Genomic DNA, 18,274 nt, shown 5'->3' on the forward strand with positions numbered 1-18,274 from the left:
ATCTAACTAAATTAGAGCACGTCATCAAAATACACGCATTGTTTGCTAGGAACGTATTTCCTATAAACTCATCCAAAAATAGAAAATCTTTTCAATACCTTTTACATTCACGCGCTGTATATTGATACTATTAAATATTTTCACTGAAATAACAAAAAAACGTTCGCCGTATCATAAAATTTGAAGTTTAAACATCCTACAATTGTATTTGGGATGCACGTGTTATGTTCACAACATGTTAATGTCTAACAATAACAATTTTATAACGGTATTCTTTGAAAGTAGATTGTTGTATTAAAATCAGTTAAGCACGTTAATCTACACTAATACAGAGGAAACATTTGTGTTTTCAACAGACTTCAAAAAAGGAGGTTATCAATTTGGATGTATTTTTTGGCTTCGTTACCTCAGAACTTTCGACTAAATGAATTGATTTTGATGATTCTATTTTATTGAAAACTGATGCCTCTCTTATTTAGTGGCACCTTTACATATACCACGGGCGAAGCCGAGACGGACCGCTAGTATGTTAAAAAATATTACCAACTTATAGTTATACAACTAAATATGTAGAAGTTAAATGCTTTTAAAGACAAAAGTACCGAACTCTACGAATTATATTTCTTTTCTAATCTGCACTATATAAAGAATATCATTTGTACGTTTCCAAAAAAAATACGAAACCCATTTCAAAAACTCTTTCACCATTGGAATGCTACAACTTCACTGAGCGACAGGCTATACATGTACTACAAGCAAGGCTGGGGCGAACAGCTATATATAAAGAAATATAATTTTGTTAGTCGAGATACTTATGTTAGTACTAAAAGAATAATATCGATAGAACAAGTAAATAAAGAAAAATTGTCTCAATATTTATGGGTTTACTTTTGCGTAAACAGCCATCTTTCGTCCACCAAAGTGTTTGATCGGTTGAATCTGGGTCACCAAAACGAAACTCGCAACACGCAACACATTATAATGAATGTCACTGACCTGAGGGAGACAGTTCTTACATTAAACATTTTGGTTTTTGAATAGATTTTTTTTTTTCAACAACACAAAAGGGGTTAGTTTTTGCCTGTTTTTCTGAATGTACATAATATTTTATTGTACTTAATAAGCTAAATTTTCAGATTAAATATGTTCCAATTTAAAATAAAATACCGCATTTGAATTAAGACTGGTATTCTTTTTTAATATAATATTTTGAAACGAAATCATAGTAGTATTATAGTATTTCGCGCCAAAATATCTGTCATGAATGCACGAGCGCGTAGATTAAAAAATATTCCGTTCTTATGTCATGAAGGCGAGGCGGTGAGTGGCTAGGTTGGCATTAGCTGGCATTTGTTGCTTGCGATCGCGTCGAAACGATCGTGTTATATTCTGTTTTGTATATTTTGAACGTGAGGCCGTGTAGTGCATTTATCGAAATGGCCAAGGTTGCTATTATTGTGCCTGTGTTATTGTTTGCCTTAGTTGTAAAAAGCAGTAAGTATCGATTTGATTTTATTACAACTTAAGATTAAAGAAGCCACTGGTTTATTGGATTGATTTATTGTTTTTTCATGACGTACTTTTTATATTTTGAACGGGAACGTTTAATTTATTCTCGTAGTATATGATTCAAAAATGTGCATACGCATATATATTTAAATAAAATTGATAAGCGATACATCGCCATTCAACATTCATTGGGAATTCTGCATGTCCATTTTGCGCGCCAACAATTTTTAATCAGTAGAATCGGTTATACGGTTTTCTTAAGGCGTGTGCGCAGCTTATTAAGCCAATTCTTTAGAAACCGGTAAAACGAGATTAGAAACTCGCGAAAAATAAAAACCTTTGCTGCATATTAAAGGACTGCTTTACGAACGGTGCTAAACTTAAAGAATATTAATATTATTATTTGTTTACATATTTATTTATTTACTTTTTTACTTTTTTTTATTATTATTATTTATAGCAGAAAAATATTGTAAACATAAATTGTCAATAAAATTTAATGTCTACAGCTACCAGTAAAGAATATTTCATAGGAATAAAACAAATGAAAAGAAACGTCAATTCTTTTTATATTCTTAGATAAAATAATATATGTGAGTAGAAACTGCAGTTTTTTTTTCACAATGTATGATACCTACACCTAGAATTGAAATATAATATCAGGATAAGGATAAGTTAGACTCTAGTATTTCTATTTCAAGATATCCTTAGTATATATTACCAGGGAATACACGCGATTAACCAATTTATCCTTATCAAGAATAATATTTGCAATTATGATAATGCAGAGCAATTTATCACAATGACCGAGACAATTCAAATTTATGATACATTTTATTATCTTGTAATACTGTATTTACTTCGAACTAGTATAATATTATGTTATCTGTGCTTCGGATTTGGAACCTTCAAACTCAATTTCTTCTAGAACCTCATTAATGCCTTTTATTAATGTACATGTATACATATTCAATTTATATAGCTTATCTTGTTAATGACAAACTTCTCAACAAAAATCTCTCGTGTCTATATATTGACATTCTTATAGTTCATGATTCAATTATCCAAGATATTATGAACAAGATTAAATACATCGTTTTAATTTGTTAAAAAATAACATCAAGATTGAATTCAACTAAAATTATTTTATAATGTTCATTAACAAAATTCCCCCGGACGAATCTAAACAAATCGATCGATAGATAAACACCTAAACAAAGCCCAAAGATGTTTTTAAGAGGCTTTGAAAGTCAGCAAAATAAATTGCACTGTCTGTGGTATACTTTCTTTATATACTCTGTAGAGTGTAAACTATAAAAGTACGATGAACTAAACAGAGAGGGGCCTGTTACGGTGCTGATTGCGACATGTTACGTCCGCACATCGGAGACTTTCACTTTTAAGTACTCAAGTCCAATCTGACACAGTTAAACATATAAATAATTATCTATATGTTTTTATTCAGTATTACAAAACAGAAAAGAATGAACAATTATAAATAATTGAAATTCAATTCGCAAGTTCTGGACAGATCATAAATATTTTTTGTAAAAATGCAACGTATGACGTAATACCATAAGCAATACCTTATAAATTTAAATGTATGGATATTAATTGGATTCTCATAAGAATCACCTTTATAGATGCTTTATTTCGTTAACGATCAAAAACATAGGTCTGCTTTTTCATATAGTTAGATAAGTCATATGATAATATTGAATAAAAAAGAATATGGGATAAAATTGAGTTTTATTATAATACTTACCATAGGAATATTTAGCTCTTTATCGATCTAATAACATATACATAGTTCTCCAGAAAATAAAAACATTCTAATCCAAACTTATTTAACTTAGCTAATCATTCGTAAAAGAATGACGAACATTTAAATTATTAAATATCAATCAATTATTAAATATAACACAACACAACAATATTTCAAATAACTAGAATGTCAAACAATAAACCTGCTTTCAGTCGGTTTTTATTGTCTAAACATTTACAAAATATGATAAGCATAATTCATTAATATTTATTTCTTCTAAAAATTAGTTATGATGAAAACGTTCTCACTTAACCACATTTTATATGGTTGGGATATCGCACCCTTTAATTTTTATCAACCCTCATTCTCCTATATCAAAGGCAGCAAGCAATAACTATGCAAGGTTTACACGTAGTAATTGAAATACACCCCACGAATAAACAAAGAGGGAAGAACTACGAAAGTGACTTGGGTATGATCTCATCATTTTATCACATAATATGTAATGTTATATGGAGTAGTAAGTACTTACATATCTCCACACCTACGTTTATAATCCTTAAGATTATAAATTTGTATTAATTGCACTCATATCAATTGCTTGTGTGTGGTCAGTTTTTAAGAAATGAAAACAGCTAAAAAGTAAACGACTGTTACTTGTTTTACTTTTAGTAATCAATGTGTATTAAATAATATGTTCGTTTCCTCATTTTGGGTTTTTACAAATTTTATTCAAACAAGCCTTGGTAAAATTTACAATATAATTTAGCACCGCAGAGTAATGCAAAATGAGTGCAAAAATGTTAATAAATTATTGATATTATGGCGCAGTTGTGAATCTTTATTAATAACACACACAGAAGCGTATATTACGCACATTTGTATACGACCGTAAATAACTTGTACCTACATAATTAAATACCACCTTGATAAAATGATTAACACGTGAGCGCAAAACCGAGAGGTTTCGAACCGCGTGGATTGTCCTACCTTACCGTAAAGCTATGAACTACCTACTAGATTGCTGAATACCTACTTGCCAACAGAAAACCGATCAGTTGATCCTATGTATACAATGATGATAATATAGATATGACTTCAAAATTCAAAAACATCTCAGGATCTATGTGATACATTTTCCCTATAACTCTCAAAGAGACATGGGTCTTGCTCAAAACAAAATATTAATTAAGAAATGCATTCCGTCCTTGGTACTCTGTTAGACATCGGTCAGATTTCTCAGTGCTACGGCCGCCAATAAATAATTCCTACAATGTTTACAATATCGTAACCTATATAAACGTCATGCGTAAATCGTAAAATTTTTACAGCATCACTGAGGTTGTATACGTCCCTATCTATATATAAACCACAAGCATAATGTCTAATTTTTCCAAAGAAATTTTATGTCAGTTACTATATAATGTGTATTAAATTTTGTTCCTCAGTACTTCATCTTCCTGGAAACTATTTGAAACTAAATACTCAAAATATTCGTTAAACAAACCAAGTTTATGATTTCGTAATCAACGTATCAAATTATTCATAATTTTGTGTTTCGTATAATTTATACAACATCAATCTGCGGATTCAATATATAAACATAACATATTATTTGTACACGTTTATTTATCAGACGTGACATTACAAATAACTATTCATAGTTTTACAGTAAATAATACACGTGTGATGGTGGTAAACGTACCATTTCTTACAAAATGTCTCTATTGTAATGATGTCATGTCATGTCTCGTATGAAAACAACACGATATATTCGAAATTCAAATCTTAATCAATAAATGTATGCGTGAACTAACTCGTATGAATTCTCATAATTAAAAACAGCAAATAGCTGTGTAAACAAAAATCTTTCGACATTACAGCGTATCCGTTCGCGCACAGCCCTGTCACACGTATATTTAGCTATTCTATAAATATGACTACGGTAATGTCCCTACGTGTTACGAAATTTGCTTGATAGATAAAACAGAAATCATTAAACGCAATTTATACTATCGAGGTGATTATAGTCTCTGTTGAACAAGGTTGAAATATTTAGCAAAATAGTTGCAAACGCACGTCATATGTTTATAATGATCTTAACAAGACTCCAACGTTGTATTGTGTGAATATTTTTAATAGTTATCTGATGAAATATATAAACATTTTATCAGAAAGCCCGCATGTCTAATAGGAATCAATAAAAAAGTTAAGACCCCAATAGAATTCTCATTGTGTTTGAGCGATAGCAAATCACACCATTATTGTAAATTAATGCCCATTGTCAACGCTATTGGCATATAAATTGTATGAAGAGATAATGATTACACTATGGGCTTTATTTGAAAGTCTGATTAAAACTGCTGGTATTTAGTTAAGTGAAGTAGTGTCTTCTAGTGTAGTATAAGGGAAGATGTTCTGTTTCGATCGGTTCTTTTTATAGACAAGTGATCAGCTTTCTGTGTCCTGCCCGACTGAAACTACCGACCCGGGACCTACGCTCACGCGTTAACCACTGTACCAAAGCGGTCAACCTTGTGGTATTCAGTTAACTCCTGTTAATTATAAAGTACAAATCTTATGAAATGTTTTGTCAGAACCATCAAATTTCGTTATTTTAATAGAAATATAACGATCACTATTGGTTTAATTTGGAGAACACATATATTATAATATTATAACAGCATATATTAGTAATTATAGTCAGCTTTATTATAAATTTATTGTCCAAAACTCGCGTTTAATCATCACAGCATAGATTTTCACCACAAGTAATATCTTTCTATATGTTACCATGTACAATAGAAACTGTGTTACCAAGTAAGAATGTTGCATAGAGTGCACACATGCAACACGGTTTAATGTCACCTCATTAAGCAAACCATGACCCATTGTAGCTGCGATGTCAGGGGTCAGCTGGTAAGTCACACTAGCTATTAGATTAGGTGAGATCTACATAAATTTAATTAGCAGTCTATCCAATATGAGCTGGATGGTAAAAGGTCAGAATGCGTTTGGCTTTTAGTATATTTAACCCCAACTGACGTGTCACAACAATTGTTATATCTTCTTTGTAATTTTTTAAAACTATCAAATCTTGAAATCTATGTGCCTAATTTAATATAAACCCAAAATTACTTCTGTGAGTGATAATGGCGTCTATAAACTATAATATATATAAAATTATCTCTATCTCTATAAATATTAATCTCTATAATATATATAAAATTCTCTTGTAATAATGTTAGTTACCATTCTCCTCTGAACCGGCTGGGCCAAAGAATCGGGCAACATCTACATTTCATACCCCTATATGATAAGAGTAAGGCAGAATAGCGTTTGCCGGGTCAGCTAGTTATTTACATTATGATGATTTCCTGGCCGAATAGCATTTACCAGGTCGCTAGCAAACGTTTGCTCCATCACTACTAAGCAAACCGGTTTTCGTGTTTACTACTATAAGACCAAGGACAATTATGCGTTTACTGTGAACGTGTACCACCTTATTTGCCAATTAGTGAGGCCGTTGCTTTAAATTAATGAGGTCAGGGATAGGCCCATTGTCTGTGGTCTACTTCCGTTGAAGGATTAAATATCAACAGTCAAAATGAAAGGGAAGATGAAAATGAAATTCACATAAAAATTTCTTAGTTAGTCTCAGAAGAAAATTGTTATAATATACATTAATTGGGTGTATAAATAGGTATTGAAATAACTGGTACCTACTAGTTACGAAACGGGAAAATTGTAATAATAACAAAGTAATTAAAATTAAAATAACATGCACTTTTTATGTGTTCTCATTGTAATTGATTGTTAATTGTAATATTATGTGGGAATCGCAACGTTTGGCATTTTATCCTTGAAAATAATAAAGTGTTTAAATTTTAGACTATATAAATATATTATGATGTATGAGAAAAATTCCTCCCCTCTATCTATTTTATTAGTAATGTCACCACATTGAGCCATAAATTAAATAACATTAAGGGTCTTAAAGACCGGAAGGAGACAAATTGCTCTTTTGATGAAAGTCATTCAATACAATTAATGAAGATTTACCAGACGTCATCATAAATTATCTCATTTCAATGTATTTTATAAGACGTAATTATTTTCTACGTCCGGTATTATATAGAACCTGCTCTTTAGCTTTTGAACTGTAGAAAAATGTATTTAATAGGAAGAAAACTTAATTATACTTACTTCAATTTCTATCCAACCAACGAATTACATAAAAATTTACCAGAATGTTGTTTGTTCATATAAAAAAATCTTCATAATTATAAAAATTAACATTTTGTACATAGACATTCTCACATCCAGTTATTCCTCAATGCTAATTCAACGAAAAAAGAAATATTTTGACTACTTCCTCCGATTATCGTCAGCCCAGCAAACAAACCCTCCAGCTACATAATACCTATATTTTTAGATGTATTCAAGTGTTACCCAAGTTCAGATTTACCTCAATATAAAACATCGTTATAGTTCTTGGCAGCTCTAAGAACATTTTCACGAAACTATACGTTTATTTGGCAAACAGTACCACCGCTCCATTATCACGAATTGATAGTATTGTAATGTGATTAATAGTTTGTGCAGTACCAGCACCTTTTGAATCATTTAATGGAATTTTTGATAACTGGGTCAGAGAAAAATACACATAGAACACATCTGTGACCTAGTAGGGTTATTGCATTGTTGTAATGTAAATTAATATTTTGGCACTTATCATCCTAACTTTCTGTGAATATCATACTATCCTACTTCATACTAATATTATAAATGCGAAAGTTTGTAATGATGTGTGTGAGTTTGTTGCTCTTTCACGCAAAAACTACTGAACCGGTTGCAATGAAATTAGGTACGTAGATAGCTGAACAACTGGAATAACAAATAGGCAACTTTTTATCCCGATATTCCTACGGGATACGGACATACGCGGGTGAAACCGCGGGGCGCAGCTTGTCAACTGTATTTTCAATTTGGCGTTTACACTTGTATTTTGAGTATAAATTCAATATGGTGTTGTATAACTTATGGTTGCGCTTGAGAAAATATGTAAATTTATTCAATAACCATTACCTAAAATCTTTAAGACTGTTATTAATATTCATAAATACTACGAATTGTGTTTTTGTGCTGTATAAATATAGAGAATTGTTACACGTTTTATTCATATTTATTTACCTAACTTTACAATTTTAAGTTTTAAATTGTTATAAAATAATTCTCATGATAATTATGATTAGTAACATTTTGCTGCAGGGTGTCAAAAAATTTATTATAAAACAAAGGTTATTCACTAATTTTTTAATTTTCTCACTGGTCAAACCATTTTCCTGTGGGATTTGAATTTAAAACCTAGGTAGGTATTATTACAACTTAATATATTCAAAAGAGGAAATTTAGTTTTATGTAGGAACTTTTATTTGTTCAATAATTAATATATGCGTAGTAATAAAGAATAGGCGATGGACATTATTATAAATTTACGACATTTTTATTAGATCATTATTTATTGGTAATGGTAATGAAGCACGCTATTAACAAAGGAAATTTCAAATTAGCTAATGAGTAAATTATTGCACACTAAGGTAAATAGCAATAGAATAGCCTGATATTGATTTTTTTTTACACACAGTATTTTTATTATATAAGTAAATTCCCATATTTTATATTTATTATTATATAGTAAATTCCCATAATTCATATATTTATGAGTACACGCTAATACAATAGAATTTAGAATTCCTCGCTTGGTAGTGCTAAATTGAAAACATTTCTTAAAAATGTAATAGTTCAGAGAAACTACTATAGCGTTAATGAATATTTTGAAGATGAAAAACCCATGGATTGTTGTCTGTTGTCGCTTACGAACCACAGGACAGTTCTTTGGAAACATTATTATGTACACATATAACTTATGTATTAAAATGAAAATTGACATCATTGGAAAAGAACAACAACCGAGTTTCTTGCCGGCTCATCTCTGTAGAAACTGCTTTCCGAACCGGTGGTAAATGTTACAACTCTGTTATGACGATTCAAAATGCTTCTTTTAGAAGTGTTATTGAATAATTAAATGTTTGAGTTAGAGTTTGAAATCCACTTGATCTGAAGGATATTATGTAACATTTTTCTCGAAATGGTCTGCTCGAAAATCTCTATAATTTCGGATAAACTGTTTACCTACTAAAAGTTAAAAAGTTTACCTACCATACATATATTAAACAGTAAAGGATATCTGATATTATGAAAACCGTTTACAAAGTTTATAGGTGCATACCTATACATTGATATACGTATATGACTCATTATAGACATAAAAAATGAATACTATGTTGGTTGATTTTCTCATAATTGTCAATTGTCTTACGTAGGAAAATACCATTTAATTATTTTCCATCGTATTATGATCCACATATCGTCGGTCATACATTCTATCTACTCGAGTATTTTCACAAATACTTAATGTATAAGTATCATACCAATAAATGTTCTAGAACCTTCGATTGTCAACTACTAGATACCTCTATTAAAAGACGTCATCTTAACGAAAATAATAAAATATTAAACTTTAATTATGTTTAATAATAAGATAATTTAGCAGTTCCAACAATTCTTCACGAAAACATAATTAATATACATAAGTACAGCAGGTGCTAATGTATGGAAGGTGAGTTCACACGTTGTGTGATGACGTAAACTTTGACCAAATAGTCGATGGTGTTTCGAATGTCGAGGGCCAAAAACATTTCGACATAGTTGCCAGAATTTACATAACTGTTCATATTTGCACGTGATCGTAATACAGCAAGGGAAACATTAAGCATAGATACCAATACCAATTTCTATTGTGTACCTCCAACGCTGCGTGTCAAGAAAAACTCTTCAGTTATCACGCACCGTTAAGGGCCTTGGGAAGAATCTATTAACTTTTTATACGTTTATTGCGATCGTGATCACTGTAGAACCTTGAAAATGTGTTTGTTTCCTTCCAATGAAATGATACTATTGTTGCTAGACAGACCATAATATTATAACAAGCTTTATTTAATATGTTATATTTATACATTTTTTTGTTTGTTTGTAATGGATAGACTCAAAAACATAGTCTATATAAGTACCACGGGCGAAGCCCGGGCAAAATGCTAGTATTATATATAATTCATTATATTAAAATAATAGCTATTTTATATAAAAAAACCTAAATAGGAAATCAAATGTTTCTTTAAATGTTGCCTCTTAAAAACATATTTTAGCTCCTCAAAGAGGATCACGTGGATGATAAAGGATTTCAATTAATATTCACATTATCGAAAAGTTCTCGTTCTTTATAAATTAATCATAGCTTATATTACCTACACTAATAAACGAAGGTATTGTCTCATAAAAGTGACTCATAACTATGGATGATATTATTATGGACTACGTATAACATAACACGTGATACTGGTTAAAATTACCTTTGTAAATAAGTAACTATGTACTACCAGAGTAGGTATTAAGTGGCTAGTACCTCTAAGGAGGATAAATACAGAACGTGTTATAATTTATACTTATGTTTTCTTGGTCAAGTTTTTTATGATTAAATGGTGATTTATGAGTCTTAGTGACGTATAAATATTCATGTGAATAAATATTATTGATATCACAATCGAAATAGATTTTGTGCTTAAAGAGATATGGTGCTAGGTAGTAACTTTCTCGAAAAGTGTGATAAGAGACAGGAAACGATTTCCATATATTGCTAACAATGTACAAGTTTGTTGACGTCATAGAATAGATTTAATTGTTTTTCAACCGATTTCAAAAGAAGAGGAGGTTATCAATTCGACTACTTTTTATGTGTTTGTTACCTGATAACTTTTTGCTAGATTGACCGAATATGATTCTTTTTTTATTGATACCTGGTGCCTCCCATGTGGTCTCATTAAAATTTGGTCTATTACGTACAATTTGAACGCGGTTTAATTTTTTGCAATAGATAATGATGGCTTTGTTAATTAAAATTTTCTGTCAGAGAAATTTCGTAATTCGCTATTCCGATTAATGATTTCTAAATATATTAGATATACATTTTTGTCGTCTACCTTCTTGCAAGAAAAACCGGACTTGGTTAACCGTTTTTTAATTTTAAAACCATCCACTGCATTAAATGCTGTTATAGAAATAAAACAAACTTAATTATAGCTTGAAAAGACTCGTTAAAACTTGACAAAAGATTCTAGCCGTTAACGGTAGACAATGTACCTACAAAACCTAATACAATACAATGTACGACAGTACATTTTCCTAGTCATTTAATCACCGTTTTCTATTACAGGTGAAGCCGTGCGTTGCTGGTCTTGTTCATCAGACTTGGATCCAACGAGGCCAGACTGCAACGACCCTTTCCTGCCAGGACAGGCTCTCAACCCTGGCTACTTGAGGCTGGAGAACTGCGACGCCAATGCGGGAGCCACATACCCTTACCTAACTCAGTCTAAAACTGCTTGCAAGAAGCAGAAGAAAATAAGTAAGTTTTGATATTTTTTTGTTAAAAGTATAGATACCTAGTGTTGCTCTCATTTTATGTTGTCATAAGGTTTAAATTCTATTTCATAAGAATGTAGTAATTAATAAAAATAATAATTACCTAAATTCTAGAAAGAGCTATCCAGCTAATTAGATATCAACGTTACTTTACAAGTCTATTATTCGAAATCGATTTGTAATGGGTAATGGAAATTTAAAATGAAATTAATAGTTTTTGTCATTAAATTGTGACAAATATAAATTATTTGTCACATAAGAGAATTGTGTTTCTCGTTAGAAGTTAGAACTTAAAACAATTTTGTACAAATAAATTCTCAATGTCAATATTTTTTGAGTTCCATAGACAATTGTAAAGCGGAAAACGGCTGTGTTTTGCGTTTTATGCGAATAGAGGACAACTATTGTACGTAGTACGTAATTCTATTGTTCTGTAATTGTTCTAATTACGTGACGTTTTAAAGTCTGTTTTAATGGCACTTTTCTGTAAATTTCACGGTCACACCAATGTCCGCCATCAAGAAAATTGCTCTGTTATTTTAAGCCAGATATTTAAATTTTTTTGTTTACTGTAGCGCATCGTGGTTTCTTGATTTCGATTTCCGTTAAGACTGAAAAAAGTATGTCCAAACAGTTCCTAGTTAGCTCATTACAAAATGAAAGTAGAGATAAGTGATTACTGATAACCTTAATCTGTATATTTATGACGGAGCCCATCGCCGCGCCAATTTCAAGTTTACAGATAATTTTCTAGTTTGTGTAATCTTAGTATAATTATACCTACCTTGGTAGACTGTGGATATTTCTGCAGTTGCATGAATAATATGTATTTAATTGCAAGTAATATGTAATTATGTTTTCAAAACAATGACTGTCCTGTGACGCATATATATTGATAATTTCGTGTTTTATAACAAGATGATTATTTTTCATTTATATGTAGCTACGAACATAATACGCAATTGTACATCCTACGCGATCTCCAAACCAACCTTGTTACGAACGTTGCGTCAGTGACATGACTGACTCACCATTTTATTATCATCTTGAGATGCATGCTAACCTCTTTTGCTGCGTTATTATATAAGTATGTAATTTAACAATGGGTAGATTATCATTATAATTATCAGTAATGGGGGTTAAAAATATACTTACTTCCGTTTGTTATGATATGGGTAGGTTAGTACATTAATTTGGCATAAATAACCATAACTAACAAATTTAAGTGAAAAGAAATCTAAAAGTAAATATCTAAATACATGATATCATATAATGGAAAAAATATCACGATCATAAATAACTACCGATTTTACACTACCTACTCTAATCACAAAAGATTTATGCGCAGCAAAAATGTCGAACTAAATAAATATTCTTATCGTTTTTATTTCTATTTCAGTTAATGGCCAGCTAGTAGTATCGCGTGGCTGCACGTGGAAACGTCAAGACGACAACTCGAATACCTGTCCATCTACCTCTAACAGTGCCAACGAAGTAACCATCTTCTGCGAAACCTGTGACTACGACGGTTGCAACGGTGCAGGAGCCTTGGGCAAAACGTTGGCTTTACTCCTCGTGCCAATCAGTCTGTTACTCTTCAAATAAACTCCATATGATTGGGACCATAAAATTGTCCATTTCACTAGGTTCCCACCGCTACAGCCAATGAATAAAAAACAGATATCCACACGTTTTTACTGCGCTGTCATCGATAAATATCAACATTAGAAACATTTTTAATCAAAATTAAATCAAATTTATCTCATTTTAAATAAATACTTATTACTTATATTAATAATTATAAATCTATTAGGTTATTTATTGTGTGCTTCAATTTTTTACTTTTAATTTACATAATATTAATAAATAGACCGAACTATACATTTTCCATTTTCGAAAGTTTTTTAACTGAACTGACTATCAATTATACATAAGCCAGCTATATGGTATATACAACTACAAGAACATAATAATATATTGATACCTACTTTATTTTAACCGATGTTCTCGAAGGAGGTTTTTCGTAGGAAATAATTATTCTTAATACTAAGTCATACTACTTACTGAAGAAAGACATTTCAAGACAAGCTGGGACATAAATGGTTTATAAGTCCGAACCAATTGAACTATAAAATATAAAGCACACATTTAATTGGATATAATTACCTTTCTTGACTTAAAAAATATAATATTAACCCTCTTATGTGTATTGTAAATTTAGAATAATACCACTAATATAAATATTTGTAAGTTTGAAAAATTATGAGATATTATTATGCGGTTAAGGGCTTTATGTAGATTCTTACAATAAAAATAGCGCTATAATATTTTAAAGTAAAGACCTAACTACTACTAAAACTAATCTTACTATACTTTCCATTACTTTCATGTATTTATTCTATTGTCTTATGGTTATAATATGACAAAATCTTTGCTGATCTACTTTCTCTAGCAAGACGTTTATTCTTGTATTTTTAATTTATGTGTAAGTGTAATCTCTTTCTTGTACACTCCTATGTCCATACAAATATTATTCTTCTAATGTCATTTATTTCATATGTATATGAGAAGTACAAATAGTATTTGAGTTTAATATTGTTTTAATAAAATCTTGCTTTGTTACATATTTTGTTTTATTTACACATATTCCCTATAGGCACTGTCACAATAATATTATTGGACTTTTTTATTGCTTTTTACATAACTCTGCCTCCGATTGACAATGCAACGTACAATGATAATAAAACAAATAAGGCGTAAGAATGTATCGTTTACAGTTAATGGTCGATGGTTAATTCACTTCATGAAAATACCTTTTGTACTAATTGTCGAAGAATAAAAAGTAGACACTTATATGCGACACTAATCACAGGTGTAGTTTTTATTTTCAAGAACCCACTTGTTGCTAAAAGTTATTTGCAAATCCGTCAGTCGTAAGCAGCGGGCAATTTTTCCCAGTATGTTATTCCAATTCTGATATAGGGCACAGAGGACTTATGCCAAAAGCGTCTTTCATAATGTCTTAAACTTGAGACCATTATAAAACACGCAACAACCGTTAAATATAATCCAGTTGGTACTATAGTAAATAAGTAAAAACACTAAAAGATGTTATTGTAGTACAAATTCATTTATTGATTCAAATGTATAAAAATACTTATAATAATGGACGGAACTGTCAGTCGTTTTAACATATTTATAAAACATTTATACAAAACCGGTTTGTACGTAAAGCTTACAAACTAGTAAACAGCTACGTATTTACTGTTTATTGTTATTAAATAAAAATATTTAACCTGTACTTGTAGTAGGTAAAGATGAAAGTCAATATCAATGTTAAAAAGAAAATCTAACAAAATAGGCACTTAGTAATGTTGCTTCATGTTTTTACAAATACAAACATTGCAGTGTTATTTAACACTGATGAAGGTAATAAAGTAGTATTTTTTCAAATGTTTTTGTCTGTAAAATCATATACCTCATATCTTTAATAAAAATGAAAGTAGAGTAATTGTAATATGAGAGACGATACAAAATAAAAAAAAGTTATTCTTTTTACTTCAGGAGACATTCATTTATAATTAATTAAAAGAAGATAGTATATATGAACATATTTACTCTACTTCCAGATTACAAACAATATAGAAATCAAACAAAGGCTAACTCAACACATTTCATAAAAAAGTGTATGTGCACATATACAAACACTTCATCAAACAAAAATGTTATAAATCTAAGTGTCAAGTGTACAATAATCATGAATTTGTTCAAATCACAATCAGATGAATAAGAAGGTACAAATCTTCAAATTACAGGTATTTATATATATAACTTCAAAATAGAATTTTGGTTGACTTTAGTATGGGAAAAAATCTTTGTAGTGAGGACATACAATAAAATATGTATGTGTACTAATAGTACATAATATGTTTGTGTGAATTATAACACAAAACTGGTGTTTTTCTATTAAAATTTATGTCGTTAACATAATTCACAAAAAAAATTAACATGATTTTCTTCAGAGGTATATGCTTAGTGTAGTAAATTATGCACAGTGCATCACTTGTAACTGTCTATGCATTTCAACTGAATTTGATTTCTTAAAATTATTGAAAGTGTTATTAAATTAAAAAAAAAAAACACTATAAAGATTCTAGATCTATCTATAGAGATTCAATGTAAGGGTTGACCCCTTTCAAATATTTGTCAAATGTATACTTATTAGAAGATATTTGTAATTTTTAGGTTTTTAGTTGATTAAAGTATGTTTTATTCAACTAAGAATGGCTTTGTAGCTTATTGCTACAACTTTTTATTGTAAATGCCAATACTTGCTTTGCACTCAGTATATATGATTAAGCTCTTATAAAGAACTGAAACACGATTTTAGATCTAGTCCATAGAACTAAAGACAAGACATATATTATGAGACATGTTTAAGTTATTGTGTATGTTTTTGAGGCTTCACTGGGTAACATACATTGATATTTATATATTGTAAAAAGAGAACATAAATTCAGATTGTGGATTAATTATCAAAAAGATTATAACCTATCATTAACGGCTATTAATTATTTCATCATAGGAAATCATACACATAAAAGGAATTAAAACATAATGTGACAAAACACATTCATCATTTTGTAATGAAGCAACATTTGAATATAACATTGGCTATGACATTTTAAAGAACAAATAAGCGAGAGTTGCCATTATAACTACAGCGACATTAGGATAAGCTAAGCTAGCTGAATTACATCCATCTTTACTGTTACATGTGCAGTATTCTACAAATATATTGTATGTCCCTGTTCTCATGAGGCAGAACCTTTCATCTCCTTGGATGCCCACCTCACCAAGATATGCACAGTCTCTTATGTATCGCCATTCACCATTCACTGAAAAATAACAGGATTTTTTTAACATTTATTTACACATGCTTCTAAACGGAACTTGCTTTACCCACAGTTTAATCTGCATGGCCGAACACAAGTCAGTTGCTTAAGAGTACTATCTCCACGCAAGTGGCTCAATCCACACATTCAAAAGAAATACACAGTATAAGGTTTTCCTCAGATAGTACCCCCATTCCCATGAACTTTCAGTATATAAAATGTCCTGTGTCCTTTCTTCTATCTCAAACTTATAAATTTCTGTACCAAACTTTTTGGCAAATTGCTTTAGGGGTTTAGGCATGAAGAAGAGAAAGACAGTCATATTTATAATATTGGTACAAATAACTTAATCCTCTAACATTACCAACATATTTAAATCGGAAATAGGTCTAGATAGATATATTGACAATCTAGTGCCTAGTTGGGTTTTTAGCAATTCTATAATTCTAGTTGCACGCACCGGCCTGGGTAGCTATTTATTGTAAACAATATAAACTATCCTTTCTTTTAAGTTGGATCAAATTTTACGTGGTCAGCAATTTTCAATAATATCGGTTGTGTAGTTTAGAAGTCCATTGCGATCAACCAGTATGAAGCGTAATTTATGTATGTATATTAAGATAAGAGAATTCAGAGGAATATATCTATTATTCAAATTATAATATACCTTTCTGTCTTATTTTCCGACACATGGATGGTCTTACCCCCGGCAAATGTCGTAAACCCTTCTCTTGTTTGCAATCCGTAATTGGAACGGTACTGTTATCGAATGGATCTGCACATTTAGGATCGTTGCTAGATCTGCAGCTCCAACACTTAATACATAAAGCTGAAAATAAAATGTAAAAATCAAAGTACTGCCTCAGGGCGTGACCCAAAACAACCATGCTATTTGTATTTCTGTTAACTTACCACTTGATACTATATTAAGAATAATATAAGCTACCAACATGTGTTTGACGTATAAAACCATTATTTATATTGATTTTAACTGTTAAAATTCAGTAAAATATAAAACTTTTTAAACTATTTCGCCGTTTGATTTATGTACAACAACATACAAAACGGAGCTTCAAGCTTGGTAATTATTATCTGTCAATTGTCAAACCCGTATTATTATACTACTCTTGGGGTCAAACTCATGAATTCATGAAACTACAGAATGTAACAGAAAACTACAGCTACACTGCAATCACGATCGAGTAAAAAACCAACTCGAAATCGATATTTTTTAACATTACATATTTTGTAATATGCAAAAGTAAAAAAATTATAATACAAAAGTAAAATAATCATAAAACTGGATGACAAATTTTTGATCAAGCAATTTATAATAAACCAGTATGTCCTAAAACCTTCGTCGGAAATGTTATAAATTAATATATCACATAGGAAATTCTAGTTTTGGTGAAGGCATTTAGTAAAAACTAGTTTTAAACTATGGACGAAGGGGAAAAAAGATTTTAACTGTGTCTGTTTAAAAGAAAATAGTGTAACTCAAGATAAAGCAACGAATTTTTGGTACCTAATTATTTATGACATGTTGAACTTGTGTGTAAAAAAT

At 30.3% G+C, this 18,274-nt stretch overlaps 2 protein-coding genes across 2 annotated transcripts; one reads left to right on the forward strand and one right to left on the reverse strand.

Annotated features, from left to right (window-relative positions):
* Positions 1 to 1,331: 1,331 nt before the first annotated feature.
* Positions 1,332 to 14,437, forward strand: LOC119840136. Its single transcript, XM_038366649.1, has 3 exons — positions 1,332 to 1,494; positions 11,607 to 11,798; positions 13,215 to 14,437. The coding sequence occupies exons 1-3, from the start codon at positions 1,437 to 1,439 to the stop codon at positions 13,418 to 13,420; spliced, it is 456 nt and encodes a 151-aa protein (XP_038222577.1). The 5' UTR covers positions 1,332 to 1,436; the 3' UTR covers positions 13,421 to 14,437.
* A 539-nt stretch (positions 14,438 to 14,976) lies between these two features.
* Positions 14,977 to 17,793, reverse strand: LOC119840138. The gene is made up of 3 exons (XM_038366650.1): positions 17,623 to 17,793; positions 17,378 to 17,539; positions 14,977 to 16,713 (listed from the first exon to the last, which is right to left on the reverse strand). Exons 1-3 carry the CDS (start codon positions 17,681 to 17,683, stop codon positions 16,490 to 16,492), a joined length of 447 nt encoding a protein of 148 aa, XP_038222578.1. The 5' UTR covers positions 17,684 to 17,793; the 3' UTR covers positions 14,977 to 16,489.
* Positions 17,794 to 18,274: the final 481 nt, after the last annotated feature.

The sequence above is a fragment of the Zerene cesonia genome, chromosome 5, assembly GCF_012273895.1.
Source record: "Zerene cesonia ecotype Mississippi chromosome 5, Zerene_cesonia_1.1, whole genome shotgun sequence".
In the NCBI taxonomy this organism is placed as follows: Eukaryota; Metazoa; Arthropoda; class Insecta; order Lepidoptera; family Pieridae; genus Zerene; species Zerene cesonia.

Coding starts and splice junctions, on each gene's coding strand:
- LOC119840138 (XM_038366650.1), bottom strand. CDS start 17,683: ATGGTTTTATACGTCAAACACATGTTGGTAGCTTATATTATTCTTAAT. Junction 17,540..17,622: donor TCTTAATATAGTATCAAGTG/GTAAGTTAACAG, acceptor TTTTATTTTCAG/CTTTATGTATTAAGTGTTGG. Junction 16,714..17,377: donor TCGGAAAATAAGACAGAAAG/GTATATTATAAT, acceptor GTTATTTTTCAG/TGAATGGTGAATGGCGATAC.
- LOC119840136 (XM_038366649.1), top strand. CDS start 1,437: ATGGCCAAGGTTGCTATTATTGTGCCTGTGTTATTGTTTGCCTTAGTT. Junction 1,495..11,606: donor TGCCTTAGTTGTAAAAAGCA/GTAAGTATCGAT, acceptor TTTCTATTACAG/GTGAAGCCGTGCGTTGCTGG. Junction 11,799..13,214: donor CAAGAAGCAGAAGAAAATAA/GTAAGTTTTGAT, acceptor TTTCTATTTCAG/TTAATGGCCAGCTAGTAGTA.